The sequence below is a fragment of the Podarcis pityusensis genome, assembly GCF_964106645.2.
Source record: "Podarcis pityusensis genome assembly, chromosome: 9".
Taxonomy (NCBI): Eukaryota; Metazoa; Chordata; class Lepidosauria; order Squamata; family Lacertidae; genus Podarcis; species Podarcis pityusensis.
The window spans coordinates 73,214,051-73,235,076 of record NC_138034.1 but is presented as its reverse complement, the minus strand read 5'-3'; the positions used below and the strand labels follow the sequence as shown (position 1 = coordinate 73,235,076).

Below are 21,026 nucleotides of genomic sequence, written 5' to 3'. Positions count from 1 at the left end.
CAATGAAGGAATACACAGCTGTCCCATACAGGAATCGAACCTGCAACCTTGGTGTCATCAGTTTTGTTTTGGTTTTTTTGAAGTTTTAATCGAGTTTTTTTAATCGAGTTTTAATCGAGGGATTTTTACATACATTATATTATCTGCTTCGAATTTTAACTTTCCCATACAACTTTTTCCTTCCCTCCCTTCCCACCCCACCCCGCATATCCATTGGAAGGGTTCAAACTATTATCCTCAGCCATGGACAGTTACAGATGGGTAGCCGTGTTGGTCTGCCATAGTCGAAGTAAAAAAATTCCTTCCTGTAGCACCTTAAAGACCAACTAAGTTAGTTCTTGGTATAAGCTTTCGTGTGCATGCACACTTCTTCAGATACCAAATGATACACTATGCCATGGACATAGTGTCTTTAGTTTCCACCGAATGTCTTTTGTTCCAGTAGTTTTTCTCCACTGAAGGTAAGGGTTCCATCTGTTCCTTATGGTGGTGGACTTGTCCTTCCACGTTGTTTCCTGTGCCATGACTGTGACAATGTCCGTCTGAATAAGGTAAAGGTAAAGGGAGCCCTGACCATTAGGTCCAGTTATTATTATTATTATTATTATTATTATTATTATTATTATTACGGTCACCCTTGGAAGGTTTTCGACTCTCCTTTCCTTGAAAGCTTTTAAGCAGTGGTTGGGTTGCCATCTGTCCTGGATGCTTTAGCTGAGATTCCTGCATTGCAGGGGGTTGGACTAGATGACCTTTGGAGGTGTCTTCCAAGTCTACAATTCTACGATACTAATTACTGGGCCATTTGAAGCACCTGCAATCCACACCTTTGGGATAAACTGAGGCCACGCTATGCTGGTCCAGAAACAATGACAGCTGGCAAATCAGCCTAAACTGGGCAGAATCGCTCCTTAGCCATAGAAACCACTTGAGACTCGAAGTGGCAGGCTGGAACCTATCCCAAAACAGGCCGTTCACCCAATTCCTGGGCACAGGAACATAAAAAGGGTCTGCTGGGTCAGGCCAAGGTCTCATCTAGTTCAGCATCTTCTTTTCCCAGGGGCCAAGCAGACGCCTATTATGGGAAACCTTCAACCAGGACCTGAATACAACAGCCCTCTCCCCTCCTGTGGTTTCCAGCCACTGGTTTCCAGAAGCATTGATATCTCCAGCTGTGACAGCAGAGCATAGAGCCATCATGACTAATAGACAATGAATTCCGCTTCTAAAACTACCTGAGAACCAGAGTCAGGGGGCTCCAATTGAGTAAGCCAGTGTTCAAATGATAAGAGATGGGGGCATTGAGCTTCACCCCCTCACCTTTTGGGAACAGACCCCTAAGCTACTATTTGCACTGTGGTCTAAACCACAGAGCCTAGGGCTTGCCAATCAGAAGGTCGGCGGTTCGAATCCCCGCGACGGGGTGAGCTCCCGTTGTTCGGTCCCAGCTCCTGCCAACCTAGCAGTTCGAAAGCACATCAAGTGCAAATAGATAAATAGGTACCGCTGTGGCAGGAAGGTAAACGGTGTTTCCGTGCACTGCTCTAGTTTGCCAGAAGCGGCTCAGTCATGCTGGTCACATGACCCGGAAGCTGTCTGTGGACAAACACCAGCTCCCTCGGCCTATAGAGTGAGATGAGCGCCGCAACCCCAGAGTCATCTGCAACTGGACCTAATGGTCAGGGGTACCTTTACTTTTAGGTAAAGGTAAAGATAAAGGACCCATGGAGGGTTAAGTCCAGTCAACGGCGACAATGGGGTTGTGGCGCTCATCTCGCTTTCAGGCCGAGGGAGCCGGCGTTTGCCCACAGACAGTTTTCCAGGTCATGTGGCCAGCAGGACTAAACTGCTTCTGGCACAACGGGACACCATGACAGAAGCCAGAGCACATAGAAATGCTGTTCACCTTCCCGCCGCAGCGGTACCTATTTATCTACTTGTGCTGGTGTGATTTCAAACTGCTAGGTTGGCAGGAGCTGGGACAGAGCAATGGGAGCTCACGCCATTTCAGGGATTCAAACCGCCAACCTTCTGATCGGCAAGCCCAAGAGGTTCAGTGGTTTAGACTGAGCATGGCTTAGTTAAAACTGAGGAATTTCAGAAGTGAGTTTGTGGGTTTTATTTAGAATGCCCTAACTCCTCTCTCCACCCCCTCTGCAAAGGAAGCATGGTCATTAGTTGAACATAGATTTGTGTGCCTCAGTCATGGTCAATGAAATGGGGCACCACAAATCCATAGAGAGAAAACAAGCTCTCCTTTCTCTACTACTGAGTTGGGCATGGAGGGTTTCCTGTAGGAATATGGAGTGCAGAATTATGCATCCTTTCTGACTGTGCAGGATGCCACCCTTAGGGGAAGACCCTCCCAAAGGGACTGAACCCAAATATCCCCATGCATTGAAAATGCAGACATATTTCAGAACAACTTTTTCCTCCTATTGAACCTCTTCTGTTTTCGTTTTTGAAATGCAGATTTGAGGCATCCAGGCAGAAAGCATAAGCCATGAGTCTTCTGGGCTCCTTTTTAAGGTATCAGTGTGGGAGCATCAAGTAGCCAGAGCGAATCCTGCTCATATATGCCCTTATTTCAAAACCCAACAATGGCCATTCCCTGAGAATTGGTTTTTTGAAATAAAATAAAAAAATCAAATTAGCATAATGTAAATGCAAATCGGGGGAAAATTTGCATGCAATTATTTTGCTCCGTAGTGTTCCTCAGACCTCCTCCCGCCGCCGCCGCCTCCCCTCCCCGCACCGGTTCATTTCAGCTTCGCTTTCTAAGGCTGATCCAAAGCTGAACTGACTGGTGACAGGTAGGAAGAAAATGAAGGAAGGCAATAATGATGTTCGCATCCGCTGCACCATTATAAAAGGGCACCCGTTGCCCTCCTGAACCTCTACAAAGAAAAGGGGGGGGACCCTACCCTCTCATGTTATTCTTTGCAAGCAGCAACTGTACATAACCGATTAAAATTCCGCTCTGGCAAACCCAGCGGCGGCGGCGTCCCGTCCCCCCCCCCCAACTCTCCTCCTTCTCCTCCTCCAGCAGCAACGCTCTTGAACTTTACAGCCTCGATTTCCCTGCTCCTGATTACCCTGCCTCCCATTGTTCTGGAACAAACCCTGGCCCGTCCCTATCAAATGACTCGGGAGCAAATCGCGGCAGGAAGGTCCGAGGAGTGGCGGGGGCGCGGGAGGTGATGGAGGGTGGTCGGCGAGCGGCGCTCCTCGTCCCTTTGGAAAGCTCTGTCTGCTCCTGCCCCTTTAAGGCTGCTCCAGCTGTTCCCTGACCAGGCAGAGAGAAAGCAGCGTTTCGGAGCAGAGGCAGGCACAGAGCTGAGAAAAGCTGCGAGGAGGAAGAAGCCGGTGCATCCAGCTGCCGAAATTAGGCTGGCCTCTTTGCTTCCCACCCGCAACTCCCTGCTTTTGCGCACCGAACCCAAGACGGACTGCAGGAGCTATGGATGTCCTGTTTGCTTGACCTGATAGGGTACCTGATCTCCGCCTTGAATTCCAAACTGGGTGGCGAGTGTAGGGCTTTCATCCCCCCTTCTTCCTTTCTCCTCTCTGCGAGAAGTTTGCAAAGGAGACGGGAGGGGGGAGCCCGCTCGCTCGACTCGATCTCGAAGTTAGAGAGGGATATGCGAAGCAGGAGAAGCCCATCCGCTCCTTCCTGAACCACCTTGACAGGAACTGAAGGGCTAAGCCGTCCAGCAGAGATGCTCTCCCATCAGGACCAAGGCTGGGTCCCCCAAAGCGCTTGGGGATTCTTATGCGTTTGGGATTGAAGGGGTCAAGAACTGTCCTCTTTTGATTCCCTCCCCCTCCTCCTCCTCCTGAGCTTTTGCCACACGGGAAGAAGGGCCCGGGATCTAACCCAGGATGAAGGGGATCTTGTACATTTTCACGCTGATCCTGACAGGTGAGTGGAGAAGAAGCCCAGCTTCCCTCGGAGTGGCTTTTCAGCGCCAGATTTGTGGGTCGTTGGCTGCGGTCTGCGCGGTTCATCTCCATGCATGCGCGGCTGTGCGCCGGGTTCAAAGATTTGCCAGGAAGCGTTTCCTGCTCCCGGAGGTGTCTGTCTCCCCACCGGCCAGGGCTGACCCCAGCGGGGAAGCCTATAAGTTGAGACGCGGTGGGTGAGTGACCAGGTGTGAGGTCTGGAAGGGTGAATTCGCAAAAGCAGACTTTGCGAGGTCGCGTTGTTCCGTCGCGAATGGCTGGATCCATCATGACCCTCTCCCCATCCCACACTGCCTATGGACATACGGAATGTCAGCTTCCCGAAAAGCATGCTTTTCCTGGAAAAGGTCACCCTAAATCCACCCTTTTGCCCCTCGCCAGCTTCCCTGGCTATCTGGGCAAAAAACGTGGAGAGTGTGAGCGGGTTGAGAGGCAGCTAATCGGTGTCAAGTGGTCTGGGGGATGCGCCCCCAAATTCAGCCAAACCATTCCACGTTGGGGGAAAAGAGAGAGGTCATGTTTGGCGTTTGGGGGGTGGTCTTTTGCTAAGCCTGCGATCCACAATTAAAGGAAATGGAAAGAGAGAGAGAGAGAGATGAATCTAGCTTAGCATGTTTCTTAGTGGCAGTTAATTGCCATTTCAAAGCAAATGGTCTTTTCTTTTTTTGAGGGGTGGGTGATGTCATTAGACTGGATCTGAACATCCTCGGATGCTAAAAGCACATTCGGTTGGTAAGTTCCATCGCAATCAAGCTGGGATTGCATATGGTTGCTACTTGGAAGCAAATCCTACTGGCTCCTACTGAGCTTCCCTCGGAGTTGGCATGCTTCGGATCGCAGCCTTTAGTCTGTTGGTACATGTCTGGCTTACCCTTAACTGTTCTCCGGCTGGTGCAACCAAGAAAAAGGGTCCCTCCTCTCTTTGCATAACGATTTTCTCCCTTGCTCGGAGATCCAGGAAGAGGAAAGTGATCTAGTTACAGAATCACTTAACAGTATTGACCAAAGTAATGGGTCAAGTTAATCTGATCAGACATTCTCTTGACTCAATTAAAACTGCCTGCACTGAACTCTCTAGACTGGCCTCACTTTTTCATTGCCACTCAGAAGGACTCCGCATGTTCCAAAGCGAACAGGCTGAAAGAAACACACAATACCTTCTCCCCCGGGGGCTGCGTTGCAAAACTGAGCCAACTCCAGTCCACACTACCAGGCTCTCCCATGCCACCCTTTTGTGAGCAAACGTGGGTTGGGGCCTCACACAGCTATGGGCCGCCGCTGTATTTATGTGGGAGCACCTGATTTTGTAGCAGGAGTGAAGCTTTTGGAGTTGTGGAGCTCATCAGTGCTCAGAGTCTTCCTTCCCCACTCTGTGCCAAAAGATATAAGCTTAAGCCACTGTTGTACAAATCTGATTGATTCTGGAAGATGTGCAGCTGCCCCTGCAAATGTACCCTTTCACACAGACCTCTGGGGTTGCTTGTGCACATGGGAAACTGAACTGCATGAAATGGGTCAGGACAGGTAACAAGGCCGTCTTCTCTGGAGCGCAATGAGGTGGCATTGTGCTGTGTGCCAGAAGAAGACCTTGGAACTGGTGTCCACAAGAAAGGGAGAGGGTGACTTTTCTCCTTCTGGGGCAGCACAGAAGCTCCTTCACACACTCCCCTGTCAAATAGCAGTAGGAGAGGAATTGCATTGAGGTCACATTTCGAAGTGAACCTACCTAAGTACAGGGTGAAGTGTACTTAAAGATGCATATTAGACCAATGCTTAGGAGGCATAGGATGCATTGTATTTGGAGAAATTGTGCATTTATAGGAAAATGGCTTGCAAACATGTGTCTATTAGGAGGAAATAGCACCCAAATGCTGGTGAATATGTATCTGATGAGGAAATCTGGAGAACTGAATTTAAGATTGAAAATATAGGAAACCAAGAGAAAGTGAGATGGACAGCTCCACCCACACACCCCTTACTGTGCTTTTTATTTACTGGATTTGTATTCTGCTTCTCTAGCCCCCAACCCCATGGAGCTCAGAAAGATGTCTATGGGTTTCCCCCGCTTTTATCCTTGCAGCAAGGGATTATCCAGAAAGACAGAGAGGAGAGGGAAACAGGTCCAAGGTAACTCAGTGAGTTTTTGTAAGGATGTTTGTTTAGTTCACATTTTAGGGTGAACTCCCCAAATTCACACTTCCTGAATCAATACACACACAAAATAGAAACTCTGGTCACCTTTGAAATGTGCACTCTTCTGAATTTTGCAACACAGTTCTGCAACCAGATGCGTGCAGAAATTGCATCTTAGTGAAAACAATATACAGAACTGCATTACGGTGGAATGGACTTGCCTCAGAAAGCGATGGACTCTCCTTCACTGGAGGTTTTTAAACAGAGGCTGGATGGTCCCACGACCTAAATGGATTGTGTAAGTTAAACCTTAAATCTGCAAGTTTGTGGACTGGCATGATGAATTTGGCTTCTGGTCTTAAGAAGAGACACAAAAGGATCCAATGCCCTCCGAACCATTCTTTCCCAATTGCAAGCTCTGATAAAATCACCCTCCCAAACAAAGACAAACACACACACACACACCATAGGAACCTAAGACACTCCCTTGCCCTGAGTCAGACCATCGGTCCATGTAGCTCAATATTGTCTACTCTGACTGCCAGCAGCTCTCCAGGGTTTGAGGAAGGAGACTATCCCAGCCCTACCTGAAGACTGAAGCTGGGAGCTCCCCCCATCAACCAGCCCTGACCTTTCCGTCAGGCCACGCCGTCGTATCCTCAAGCTTCTCGTTGCAATCCTAAAGACCAAGGGATTTGTTGCGAAACCAAAGGAAATGAAGTGAAGGTCCTTGAGAGGTTGGATTCTGGGCTCAATCATTCCATGACCTCGTTGTACGGTTAAAGAACCTCAGATGACAGACACATAGCCTTAATCATCAAAGCTGACTCAAGGGTCGGGATGAAAGAAACTGGCCACTTCAGTTTTGCTTGTTTTCTTCTCTCGCTGAGCGGGGCAGCAAGTCTAGCTTTGGAAAAATTATGGAAGCCAGTCATTTAGACCCCAGCCTGGACCAGATTCTTTGCACAGAGACTCTGTTCAGGAAAGGGATAAGCAAACCATCCCATTTCATCCCCCCCCCCTCCTTTTTTCAGTCTTACACTCATTTTGCCACACTTCCACATAAGCGCTCTCTCTTTTTAAGTCCTGATCCAAATTGGCCAGGATTTCAGGATGCATTCTTCTCATCTTCATTTATTGCCTTTTTATCTGGCCTTCCCCCCCACCCCCGCCACCGCTGCCGCCAAGGAGCAATCCGTGGTTCTCCTGCTCTCCATTTAATCCCCACAACATCCCTGTGAGGTAGATTAGTCTGAGAGGCAGTGACTGGCCCTAAGTCACACCCAGGGAGCCTCATGGATAAGTGGGGATTCGAATCTGGTCTCCCAGGTCCTAGCCTGATGCTACAACACCCTAGCAAATGCACACGTTTGTGTGTGGGGTTTTACATCATATGCCCATTTTTGCAAGCTATTTTCCCGTACCTAATGCATGGTTTGTGTTCTTTCCGGCAATGCTTTCATCTAATTTATTCACGTTTGGGGTTGGAGAACGGCAACACAAAATCTGGAGAAGTGCAATTTTAAAGCAATAGCCAGGGTTTGATTCATGCATCATTTTGGGGAAGTGGGAATGTTTATCTATATTATCTATCGCATTTCTATCCCCTCTTTTCCCAAAGGAGCTCAAGGTTTCAAACCTAGATCTCCTCCTCCTCATTTTATCCTCACAACGACCCTGCAAAGCGGTAAGAGTGGCCCGAGGTCACCCAGTGAGCTTCGTAGCTTAGTGAAGATTTGAAGCCAGGTCTCCCCAGTCCTAGTCCGACACTCTAACCACTACACCATACTGTCTCTCAGTGCTGAATGTTGCAAAAGGTTCTGAGGTGGGTTCATTCAGGAATAACCCAGTGCTTCAAGTGAGGCTGCCCTGGACAGCTGCCAAGTCTGTGACTGAGCCAGCCCAAATCTTCATGGTTTCAACCATTCCCTGCCCCCATTTATTGGTCCCATCCACTCTCTGTCATTCTCCCCCTCTCTCTTCATCTCTGAAAATCTTGGTACTCAAAGCTACACAGTGAAATTGACTGGCCTAAGGTTGAGGAAACAAGAAGACGGAGCTCTTTGCACAGTTCAGTGTGTGGAACTCCTTGCCACAAGATGGCATGCTGGCCAATTACGTGTCTTTTAAGAAGGACTTGACAAATTCACAGAGGAGAGGTATAATGGGGCTAACTGGACAAGAGAGTAGGAGTTCTCTCTGGGCATCTTTCCCCAACCCCAGCTTCTGATACCTGAGGGTATACTGCAACTGAACACGCAGGCTCTATTTAGGTATCATAAATTGCCATTAGGAAAATATGCTTGAGGCACCACTACCCTTAAAAAAAAAAGTGCAGGATTGATTGATTGATTGATTGATTGATTGATCAAAAAAGCTCATTTGATGAATCACTGGGCATGATTCCATCAGAACTAAGCATTGTTAAAAGAAATATCATTGGTTTCAGTGGGAAAGAATAAAGCGCATGGCTTTATTCCATGCCTACGTCAGTGTATCCTGTAACACAGGGCCGGTTCTACCGTTAGGCGGAGTAAGGGACTGCCTCGGGCCGCAGGTTCTGGGGAGTGGCAGTGAGGTGTTGTGTAGACAGAACAGCCTGGGATAGGCAGCCAACCTACATTGACTCCCAGTACGTTTCCGAGCACAATTCAAAGTGTTGGTGCTGACCTTTAAAGCCCTAAATGGCCTCAGTCCAGTATACCTGAAGGAGCGTCTCCACCCCCATCGTTCTGCCCGGACACTGAGGTCCAGCTCCGAGGGCCTTCTGGCGGTTCCCTCACTGTGAGAAGCGAGGTTACAGGGAACCAGGCAGAGGGCCTGTTGAACACCCTCCCATCAGATGTCAAAGAGATAAACAACTACCTGACATTTAGAAGACATCTGAAGGCAGCCCTGTTCAGGGAAGTTTTTAATGTGTGACATTTTGATATATTTTTAATCTTTGTTGGAAGCCGCCCAGAGCGGCTGGGGAAACCCAGCCAGATGGGCGGGGTACAAATAATAAATAATAATGGTTGTTGTTGTTGTTATTGTTGTTGTTGTTGTTGTTGTTGTTGTTGTTGTTGTTGTTGTTATAACCTGGTGCCCCCTAAGCTAGACTGCTGCCCTCAGGGGTGAAGAGGCAGATTGACAGATCTGCCTGCCACTCCAGGCAGCTTCTATGCATGAAATCTAGAGGGCACCATCTTATCAACAAACTGCCTAGGGCTGGTCCTGCCCTGTATCCTGATGTCAGAAATGACTCACAGGATGGGGCAGAGCCACTGTGCTAGCTTCCTGGCAGGTGCCATGCATCTGTCAATCTGCTTCTTCCTGCCACTGTTACCATTTCCCCACCTTCCCCTGCCCGCAGTGACCAATGAGATTGTGTTGGGCGGGACTTAGGAAGCGGACATCCAGGGCCGGTTCAGCCATGAGACAAGGTGAAGCAGCTGCCTCAGGTGGCAGTCTCCACAGGGGCAGCAGTTCCTGTTGTCGATCTCCACTCACCCCTTCTTCCCTGGCAGGGACGGGCGCCATTTTGGTGTCCACCTCAGACGCCAAAATGTCTTGGGCTGCCGCGGTGCAGCATCAAGAAGACACAGCATGAGCTGAAATTTGGAGAGCGTGAAATTGGGGAGACCCACCTCAGGCCTACCATTTTAAGCTCCAATTCTGTGTCCTTGGTAACGTGTCGTTCTGCCCTCAGGTCTCCCCAAGGCAGACAGATGCTCTGACATATATCACGGCCCGCCTCGTAATAGCAGCAGCAGCCTTGTTTGCAAACCCTCCTCTCTTTATTTTCATTTCCTATTACATTTAATTTGTGCCCCTGACATCGCCGTGTCCAATTATAATACGCTTTTTAAAACAACAAACTGCTCTCCTTCTCCCATAATAAAGACTTGTGTGCCACGAGAAGGGATTGAGAGATCAGCTCTTGTTTACTCTTTGCTTCTCAGGGTTGTGGTGGGGGAAAGCAGGGATGGATTTGTTGCAATGTGTTTTGTACCAGCTCAAATTAGCATCTATACAGGTAGCAGAGGCTGCTAATTTCCATGGCGAAAGACGCGTAGCGGCCAGCGTCGGCATTTTCCTCTGACAGCTGGCTTTCTCTGCTTCTTCCTCAGCTGTACCTGCTGGCCAATTCTTCTGAGGCTTTTATCATCTTCCTTTGCTTCCTTGCTGCTTCCACAAAATAGGGAAAAGCGAAAGGCCGATTCAGGCATCCTTACAGAATCAAAAAAATGGAGACGTGGAAGGGATCCTGAAAGATCAACTAGCCTAATCTCTTACAACGCAGGAAGCACACCCTGGCAGATGGCCATACAAACTTGATTTAAAAACCTCCAGTGGAGGAGAGTTCACCACCTTCTCAGGTAGTTTGTTCCACTGTTGAAAAGCTCTTACCATCAGAAAGGTCTCCCTACTGTTTCGTCAGAATCTCCTTTCTTGTTATTTGAATCCATGGGTTCGCATCCTACCTTCTAGAACAGCAGAAAACAAGCTTGCTCTATCTTCCATGTGACAACCCTTAAGATATTTGAAGGTAGCTATCCTATCACCTCCCAGTCTCCTCTTTTCCAAGCCAAACATACTCAACTCCCTCAACCGTTCCTCATACGGCTTGGTTTCCAGACCTTTGATCATCTTGATCACCCACACATGTTCCAGCTGCTGACATTCCAGCTTCTCAAACTGTGGTTTCCAGACCCTGGATCATCTTGGTTGCCCTCCTCTGCACAACTTCCAGATTGTCAACATCCTTATTAAACTGTGGTACGCAGAATTGGACACAGTATTCCAAGTGTGTTCTAACCAAGGCAGAATAGAGCGGGACTATGACTTCCCTTGATCTTGTCACTAGACTTCTGCTGATGCAACCTAGAATAGCGTTAGCTTTTTTATGGTTGCCGCATCACCCTGTTGACTCATGAACTTGCCCCCGCCTCTCAACTTCCATTCTACAACATAGTTGCAGCACCCTCTGTAGCACCCCAGAGGCACTGTGCCGTGTGACCAAACCAGTCACCAGCATCCACCTCTATCATATCTCTTCTCAGTCTCCTTTTTTCAGATTAAACATACCCAGCTCCTTCAACTGTTCCTCATAAGGCTTGGTTTCCAGACCCTTGCTCATCTCAGTCGTTCTCCTCTGCTCACACTCCAGCTTGTCAACATCCTCTTTAAATTGTGGTGCCCAGAACTTAACACAGTATTCCGGGTGTGCTCTGACCATGGCAGAATAGAGTGGTCCTATGACTTCCCTTGATCTGGACACTAGACATCTGTTGATGCAGCCTAGAATAGCATGAGCTTTTTTTGTTGCTGCATCATGCTGTTGACTCATGTTCAGCTTGTGGCCTACAAAGACCCCTAGATCCTTTTCACATGTACTGCTAGTAAGCCAGGTAAAGGTAAAGGAAAAAGGACCCCTGACCATTAGCTCGTCGTGACCGACTCTGGGGTTGTGGCACTCATCTCGCTTTATTGGCCGAGGGAGCCAGCGTACAGCTTCCAGGTCATGTGGCCAGCATGACTAAGCCGCTTCTGGCGAACCAGAGCAGCGCACAGAAACGCCATTTACCTTCCCGCCGGAGCGGTACCTATTTATCTACTTGCACTTTGACGTGCTTTCGAACTGCTAGGTTGACAGGAGCAGGGACTGAGCAACAGGAGCTCACCCCATCACAGGGATTCAAACCGCCGACCTTCTGATTGGCAAGCCCTAGGCTCTGTGGTTTAACCCACAGCACCACCCGCGTCCCTAGTAAGCCAGGTATCCCCCATCTTATATCGGTGCAGCTGGTTCTTCCTGCCTAAGTGCAGAAACTGACATTTGTCCCTACTGAAATTCATTTTGTTAGTTTGGGCTCAGTTCTCCAATGTGTAAAAGCCATATTGAATTCTGATTCTATCTTCTGTGTTGCATTAGCTATCCCTCTCAGTTTAGTGTCATCTGCAAATTTGATGAGCAGCCCCTCATCCTTTCCCCCCAAACAATTACCATCACGCAAGAGGGAAAGGGGTGGGTTCTGATCTAGCAGACTTGTTGTATGTTCTTATGTTAAATGCCCGCCTGAAAAGGCAACCAGGCTGGTGACTGCATAGAAATTGGCTTGTTGGCAGCCCCACACTCATGGGACTCCATTTCATGTGATGTTAGGTGAGTGCTATCCATTGGTACTTTCAAATGGGCCTTGAAGACCCATCTTCTTTTGTCGACTGTCCGCGGCTGATCTGATCTGTCTTACAAAAGTAGTGCTAAGTTTTGATTTTGGTATAGTTATGTTTATGCTGAGCTATTGCAACTTTTGTGTTGTTGTTTTTAAGTTGCATTCTGGTGTGAAATGGTGCTTTTTAGCTGGTGTTAATCTGATTTTCCTTCCCCCCCTCAAAGTGTGTATTTCATTGGGAAGATTTATTTTTCTTGAAAAACGATCTCACAAGTTTGTCAAATAAATAAATGGTCTGCGTGATTTACCGTATTTTTTTGCACCATAACACTCACTTTTTTCCTCCTAAAAGGTAATGGGAAATGTCTGTGCGTGTTATGGAGGGAATCCCTACGGGTGGCATGCCTACGGATTTTCCTCCTCTAAAAACTACATGCGTGTTATGGTTGGGTGCGTGTTATAGAGTGAAAAATACGGTACATCCCAGGAAAATTTCTAGACCACATGGGGAACCTCTATCAGTAGGAAAGGCTTCCTGCTAGAGAATTTCAGCTCTTGGCAAGTCAAGGTCTGCAGGATCAGCCAGAGTTACACGGTGGAGGGATGAGTCCAGGGAACACGTTCCTGCCCTCTCCATTGAGGAAGGGCCATAGCTCAGTGAGAGAGCACCAACTTTGCATGCAAAATGTCCCTGGCTCAATACATAGCAGCATCTCATATGTAGACCTTAGCGCAGATATTAATATTTCACAGCATGAAGCAACTGGATGCACAAAAACTGACTCCTTTTGGAATAAAACCTTTTCCAGACCTGTAAGTATTATTCAGAACTTTACTTGCAGAACCTTCTACAAAACAGGTACAAAACAATCAAAGACATCCAAATAATTCCATAAGGCATATGCCTGTTCAAGGCATAGGTTCGTCTTCTTAAAAATAAAATAACATAATCAGAGCTGATAAACAGAGATCTCTCTCTTCCACAGGTTCCATTAGCCTTCATTGCAGCCTCAGACTGTTGAGCTCCTTAGGGTTAGTTATTTTCACATCCTTCTCCAACAGAGCCTGGGAACAAAAGACCCAAAGACCAAGTCCCCAAGATGGCGATTTGCAGTTCAATAGCCTCCCATGTGATCTAAGGTTAAACACAACTGTGCTAAGTTATCGGAGAACAATAACAGTTAATTATCAACCTGCTTAGAGAGCTCTTCTTGCTCTTCTTTAGCTTCAATGGGATTTTCTGGTTTAACCCTTTCAGCAATACACACAGGCAGTCTCCATTTCAGTGTGAATTAAACAATTATATTTAACAGGCCTGTGAAAGATTCCAATTCAATCCGTTCTAGTCCTTATGACATAAGAAGAGCCTGCTGGATCAGGCTGGTGGCCCATTTACCTAGCATCCTGTTCCCAACGAGACGCCTTTGGGAAACCCACAGGCAGAATTCAAGCACATGGATACTCTCCCCTCCTGTGGCTTCTAGCAGTGGGTATTCAGGAGCCTTGCTGCCTCCAGCTGTGAAGGCAGAGCAGGATCACCATAGCTAGTAGCCATCGATAGCCTCTCCTCTATGATTTTGTTTAATCTATATAAAGCAAGGGTAGGCAAACTAAGGCCTGGGGGCCAGATGCGGCCCAATCACCTTCTCAATCCGGCCTGTGGATGGTCCAGGAATCAGCGTGTTTTTACATGAGTAGAAAGTGTCCTTTTATTTAAAATGCATCTCTGGGTTATTTGTGGGGCATAGGAATTCGTTCATTATTTTTTTCCAAAATATAGTCCGGCCCCCAACAAGGTCTGAGGGACAGTGGACCGGCCCCCTGCTGAAAAGGTTTGCTGAACCCTGATCTAAAGCCATCTAGGTTGGTGACCATCACTGTGAGTTCCACCTCTCAGCTACTCCAGAACATTTGCTGTCATAGGTAGTGCTTTGAGGATTCAGAAGAAGCGCCATTTAAAAATGTTGTTGTTGTTGTTGTTGTCGACATTTCTTCTGTAGTGCTTTTCTCCTCTCCACAAATAATTCCCTTTCCTCCTGCCCCTCCTTGTTTTATGTCCCTTCCCAGACCCCTTTAGGAAAAAAAAGAAAGAAAAGAAACTCTTTTCCTCTCCATCGCTCCTCTCTCTCCCTGGGCTGTCGTTTGTTACATACCATAACCCTGTAACTGTATAATTCATCTTTCTAAAAGCCTTCCGGGACGCAGGCTGTGTGAGCGATGCTGTAAAAACAGTTGTATTTTATCCTTGATTTATCGAGGCCCGCTGACAAAAACGTCTGGCTTAGCGGTACCTGCGCCATTTGGGCCGTTCCAACGGGACTCCGGCGGTATCCTTTTACACCCCGGCATGGATGCGTGCGTCAGAAGGAGGCCCGCCGAATCGCCGGCGCTTTGAAGCCCACTTATTGATGTTGGGAAAGTGTTCCGGGTGTCTCGGTACTTCTCCTCAGGGTTTGGTTCTCGTCTCCTGCTCATCTTTCACATCCCACAGCCCCCCGAGGAGCAGTCTTGGCAAGGCGAGGTTTGAAATGGCCCAGAAGCAGGGAATTGTCAAGATTTATGTCATAAAGACCCCCTGGTGGGTCTTCTCTGCTCAGCCCCGTCCTCCAAGCGAGGAGGAAAGCCAAGAGCCTCCTTCAGCCTGAGATCCATTTTTCGCTGGAACATTTTTCCTGCGGTTGGTGGCGTGTGGTCAAGTTTCTCAGCAGGATGTCAGAGCTTCTCGGGCTGTGAACTCAACCAGGCTGTGTGCATTGCCAAAAGGCATATAGGATCTGATGTGCCGGTTAAACGACACACATTTAAACCCACTGGGGAATCCGGCTTGAGTGGGGACCTTGGCAGTGACTGGCTCTTTGAACACCCTAAGTTCAGCAGAGAATGGGAGACCCCTGCTTTCAGTCGCATTGATGAGTGCAGTTTGTTTGATAGGGACCTGCTGCAGGGTCTTCTCTGCAGTGGCACCGCAGTAATAAACCCCTATCCCCTTAGAGCAGGGATGGGGAAACGTGGGCAGCCCATTCCCTTCTGGGTTACCTCCTGAGGGCCATGGGGGGGGCAGGGCAAGGGGCAAAAACAGGTGGAGCAAGAGAGGTACATCATCCTTTTCTACAGCTGGCTAGTTTGCCCATCCATTCCACATTCGTACAAGCAAGAGGCAGTGTCAGGGTTCAAGGACGGATTCATTCCAGACAGAAACACTTGGGGGTGAAGCAGCGTCAGTGAGGGATGTGGCCTGGGAGTGGCCAATGAGATGCTCTCTATGGGAAGCCACAAGTACGACTTTTGCGCAATAGCAGATTGTGATACCCAGCAACTGGGGCCTTTACACCTCCCTGACAACTCTGGTCGAAAGGATTTCTGGTGCTGCACCCAATGGGAAAGATCTCTGCCTGTCAGAGACCTTGGAGAGCTGCTGAAAGTCAGAGTAGGCATTACAGGGGTAGAAGAGTCTGGCCTGGTCCAAGGCTGCTTCCAACATCCTTACGACTGCAGAGGTAGGAGATAAAGGTGCAGAGACTAACTCACACTAAACTTCACATTCATTTATGAACATTTCAGCGCATCAGGGCTCGTTATACACCCAGGAATTACGAGGAGGCTTGATTTGTCGTCCTGACTGTCTAATTATTTACAAGGTTTGGCAGCTTCGTTACGAAAAGCGTCTTTAATCTGCCAGCTCAAACATCCATCAAGAGCCAAGTGGAAGACAGCAGAGTGAACTTGGGCTGGAGAGCCCAGGATATAGAGGTAGCATGCATCTTTGGACCAGCTAGCAAACCTCACAGGGTTGTTGAGAGGATCACATAGTAAAATCGCCACCTCTTCTGCCCAGAAGTATTTGCTGGGGTCTTCAGGGAGGGGAGAGCAGCAGTTTAGCCGGCAGAAAGCATCATCTTTCCGACTGGCAGTGGGTGGCCTGTTCTGTGCAGGCGGGGTCTCTGCTATGGATGGGGCAATGGAAGATTAGGGAGGGGGAAGAAATTCAGTCCAGTTTTCATTGGAAAGTGAACCCACCTACTTTGCACTTTCTCAAAAGGCATGTGAGCCAAAATGCATCCTTTGTTCAAAATCCGCACCGTTCCAAATTTTGTGCTGCAGTTACCTAGCTGAGTAACGCCTAGAAAAATGGGATAAAGTGGGCATAAAAAAATGCATGTCTTAGGGAAATTAAAACATGCTGAATATTGGTGGGAATCACTTTGCAATTTTGTGCAAAGTTGCATGCCAGTGTATATATTGAAAGGCAGTTTGATGTGGTGGTTAGAGCGTCGGACAAGGACCTGGGAGAACAGGGTTCGAATCCTGGCTCAACCATGAAGCTCGCTGGGCGACCTTGGCCAGTCAATGCCTCCCAGCCTAGCCTACCTCACAGGCTTGTTGTGAGGATGAAACAAAGAGGGGGAGAACTGTGTGTTATTATATATATATTATTTATACCTCTCCATTTTCCTTCATAGTGACTCAAGGCTGCATACAGGTAAAAATAAGAGCAGCTAAAAACATGGGGGGGGGGGTAATTAAAAAGCAATTAAACATGTATAGCGTTAAAATTCTCTCCCTCCCTCCCTGTCAAAAACATACAGATAATTACAATGAAAACAGCCCAGGGCCAGCCCTTTCATTAAAAGCAATCACCGCCTTGAGCTCCTTGTAAGAAAGATGTGGAGATAGAAATAGGCGAGAGAGAGAGAGAGAGAGAGAACAGGAAAAATTCACACAAAAATGTTGGTGGATCTTCATGAGCCTTTTTCTTTTCTTTTTTTAATAAAATCACAAACCAGACTGAATTTTAGACTTGAAAAATGAGAAACTGAGAGAGGTGGAAATGGGTGGATTCCCACTTCCCGAGGTTGAGACCCGGGACCCCCTTAATACAGAGCCCCTTCTCTGATCCTGCCCATTTCCTTGATGTCCATTTTGCAGGAAATCAGTAATGGCTCGCCCTCAGTGGAACCCTCCTCTGGCGGCAGCACTTACCACGCCTTATGGAAGCGGCAGACAGAACAGCTGAGCTTTCTTTTGAGTGATTTGGTGGCCTGAGCTTGGCAGGCATCTTTGTTTTGTTTTCCTTCCCTCCATCTCCCCCTGCCTGCTTTGCTTTTCCATCTCCTCATTGACCCCCTGCATGAGATATTCCAAACTTTGGTGGCGATGGAGGGGGCAGCTGGTCTCCCCTCCTGGGAGACAGAATAAATACTGCTGGCCTCTCTCTTGTCTGGGGGCCAGTGACCTCCCCTTCCCCTTTTTAATGACGTGCGAAAGGGCAAAACATTTTGCCTGCAAAGGAGAACCTCACCGAAAACCAGGAAGAAAGAAAACAAGACAGAACTCTTCTTACTTTCCCTGTGAGAACAGGGGATATTTTTTTCAGTGCCAGGTGAACAAGAGGCAACGATTTCAGGGATGCGGGGGTTCTCCTTCCCCCACCCACATATTTGCTTTCTGCGTCTACGGCCAGTGAATTCACTGCAGGATCTGGTCATGGGTACCAAATTTCGACGCTTAGAAATTGCCACTTTTAGTGTCTTAAAAAAAACACCCAGAACCATATTTTCTAGGACGATTGCCAAATAAATAGAGGGCTTCCATTTGATTACAATGGACAGGTGGGGATTTACATGTAATAGATGCAAATTTGGAAAGAATTGCTATAATTTAAATTTTTAAAAAATGCAATTCAGGGAAGATACCAGGTGGACATCTGTGCTTGCTCGGACTTCTGATCAGGTGCCGCTAACCATTCATGGGCAACCTCAAGGCCCCTCCAGCTCACAGTTTTGATGGTTGCTTATGTTTAAGGAGGTACTGATGACCGCCATCTTAGTCGTCTTTGAAAGAGTGTTAGAGAAATGCATAGAGGAAAAGGTGGCCAATGGCTGAGAGCCACAATTGCCATGCTCTGCCACCACAGATACGGTACGATAAGATACCGTAATCTTTATTGTCATTGTCCCATACAGAACAACGACATTGAAAAACCTACATCAGACATTCAGAAACCAACAAGCCTGCTATCCCAGCTGTCGCAGCCTGGTTAACCCCCTAAAAACTCTGATACCCCATAATTGAATACAATATACTCCCATAGAGACTACCTTAAAAGGTAAAGGGACCCCTGACCATTAGGTCCAGTCGTGGCCGATTCTGGGGTTGCGGCGCTCATCTCGCTTTATTGGCCGAGGGAGCCGGCGTACAGCTTCCAGGTCATGTGGCCAGCATGACTACCGGTAAGCCGCTTCTGGCGAACCAGAGCAGCGCATGGAAACGCCGTATACCTTCCCGCCGGAGCGGTATCTATTTATCTACTTGGACTTTGACGTGCTTTCAAACTGCTAGGTTGGCAGGAGCAGGGACAGAGTAACGGGAGCTCACCCCGTCGTGGGGATTCGAACTGCCGACCTCCTGACTGGCAAGTCCTAGGCTCTGTGGTTTAACCCACAGCGCCACCAGCGTCCCTAGAGAGACTACCTTACACTGTGTTTAAAACCAAAATGCCTTTTGGATAGAAACTGTTTCTCAGGCAGCTAGTCCTAGTCTTTATAACCCTGGACCTTTTTCCAGAAGGCAGAAGCTGAAAGAGATAATTTCTGGGGTGTGCACTATCCTGCGCTATCTCTGCAGCTTTCTTATGGCACCTGGAAGCATAGATTTGACCCAAGGTGGGAAGAGTGCACCCAATTATTCTCTCCGCACTTTACAAAAGATGGAGGCAGCGATGCTTCTGAATATGGCTACTGGAAACCTCAGGATGGGAGAGGGCTTCTATGCTTGGGTCCTTCTTGTTGCCTTTGCCTTGGGGCAACTGGTCAGCCACTGTGAGAAGAGGAGACTGGACTACATGGGCCACTGGCCTGATCCAGCTCTTCTTATGTTCTTCAGCCAGACCTGTGCCCCCACACAGAGGAGACCTTTGAACAGAGGACTCTTCTCTGAAAGCCCTACAGATGAGAAGCTCTTCCAAATAGTCCCCAAACGCCTCTCCACCCTCTTCTGCTGGAGATCAGAGCTGTGTGGGCACCTGCTTCCTTCAGGTGTGCTGGACCCGGGGGTAACCTGAGCAACGGGGTCCAGGTCCGGTCCCGAATCCAAGGGTTCTGCTAGGAGTCAGTCCAACAGGGCCAAGGCAGGACATGAGGCAGGAAACCAGGCAAGCTCAGGCACAGGGTCTCAGGCAGGTTCTAGCAAACAGCAACATTGCTCCCGCAACCTGGGGCGGGGTCCGACAGCCCACTCAAAGATCAGAGCAGGATGAATGTTCAATGAACAGATCTCCCAGAAGCCCTTGAAGTTTCATCTTCATGGTTTTAACTGCAACCTTTTTCCTTTCGTCTAATCCCTTTGCCTTTCCCGAAACTCTCACTTTTCTCTCTAGTTCCCCCCTTCCCATCCTAAAGCAATAGAACTAGATGTTTATTTTTCTGAGATTGAGTTTCCACGGGCATCTTTTAACTGAACAAACAGGAATCTGTCTCTGTAAAGTGAGATGTCCCTGTAATTCTTTTTGTGACTACTCAAGTCTTAAGAACGTGTCCCCTTATAGTGAAATAGAGACACTGCCATTGAGAAGGCCCAGTTTCCTTTCCAGTAGAAAATGCTCTTGTCTCATCATGTGTCAATGGATTTGCAGGAACAGAGTATCCCAAGGGCAGTGGAGGCTGCCCCATAAGGGCATACATGGCAAGGCTTGCAGGTGCACTGAATAGACCAGTGATCCAGCTGCACTTGGGGCAAGGAGGGAGAGGGATAATAATAATAATAATAATAATAATAATAATAATAATTTATTATTTATACCCCACCCACCTGGCTGAATTTCCCCAGCCACTCTGGGCAGCTTCCAACACAATATTAAAATACAGTAATGCATCAAACATTAAAAGCTTCCCTAAACAGGGCTGCCTTCAGATGTCTTCTAAACGTCTGGTTATTGTTCTCTTTGACATCTGGTGGGAGGGCGTTCCACAGGGCAGGTGCCACTAACGAGAAGGCCCTCTGCCTGGTTCCCTGTAACTTGGCTTCTCGCAGTGAGGGAACCACCAGAAGGCCCTCGCCGCTGGACCTCATTGTCCGGGTAGAACGATGGGGTGGAGACGCTCCTTCAGGTATACTGGACAGAGCCTGTTTAGGGCTTTAAAGGTCAACACCAACACTTTGAATTGTGCTCGGAAACGTACTGGGAGCCAATGTAGGTCTTTCAAGGTGGGTGTTTTGTGGTCTCGGTGGCCGCTCCCAGTCACCAGTTTAGCTGCCGCATTCTGGATTAGTTGTAGTTTCTGAGTCACCTTCAAAGGTAGCCCCACATAGAGCACATTGCAGTAATCCAAGTGGGAGATAACCAGAGCATGCACCACTCTGGCGAGACGGTCTGCGGGCAGGTAGGGTCTCAGCCTGCGTACCAGATGGAGCTGGTAGACAGCTGCCCTGGACACAGAATTGACCTGCGCCTCTATGGACAGCTGTGAGTCCAAAATGACTCCCAGGCTGCATATCTGGTCCTTCAGGGGCACAGTTACCGCAAGCAGGACCAGGGAGTCCTCCATACCTGCCTGCCTCCTGTCCCCCAAATACAGTACTTCCATCTTCTCAGAATTCAACCTCAGTCCGTTAGCTGCCATCCATCCTCCAACCGCCTCCAGACACTCCCACAGGACCTTCACCGCCTTCACTGGTTCTGATTTGAGAGGTAGAGCTCAAGGAGAAGAGGAGACAAGGAAGCCCTGGAAAGAGGTCTCCATTTTTCTCCTTCCTCACTGTGCTGAATGCCCCAGT

At 48.3% G+C, this 21,026-nt stretch overlaps 1 protein-coding gene across 2 annotated transcripts in view; it reads left to right on the top strand.

The window, feature by feature from the left end:
* Nucleotides 1-3,024: 3,024 nt before the first annotated feature.
* Nucleotides 3,025-21,026, top strand: part of GFRA4 (GDNF family receptor alpha 4) — a 136,061-nt gene continuing 118,059 nt past the window's right edge. Inside the window, exon 1 of one of the 2 annotated variants that reach the window (XM_081020977.1) lies at nucleotides 3,025-3,922. In XM_081020977.1, coding sequence (XP_080877103.1) covers nucleotides 3,883-3,922 — 40 coding nt within the window. In that variant the 5' untranslated portion in view covers nucleotides 3,025-3,882. The remainder of the gene's footprint in view (nucleotides 3,923-21,026) is intronic. The other variant, XM_081020976.1, reaches the window with a different exon arrangement.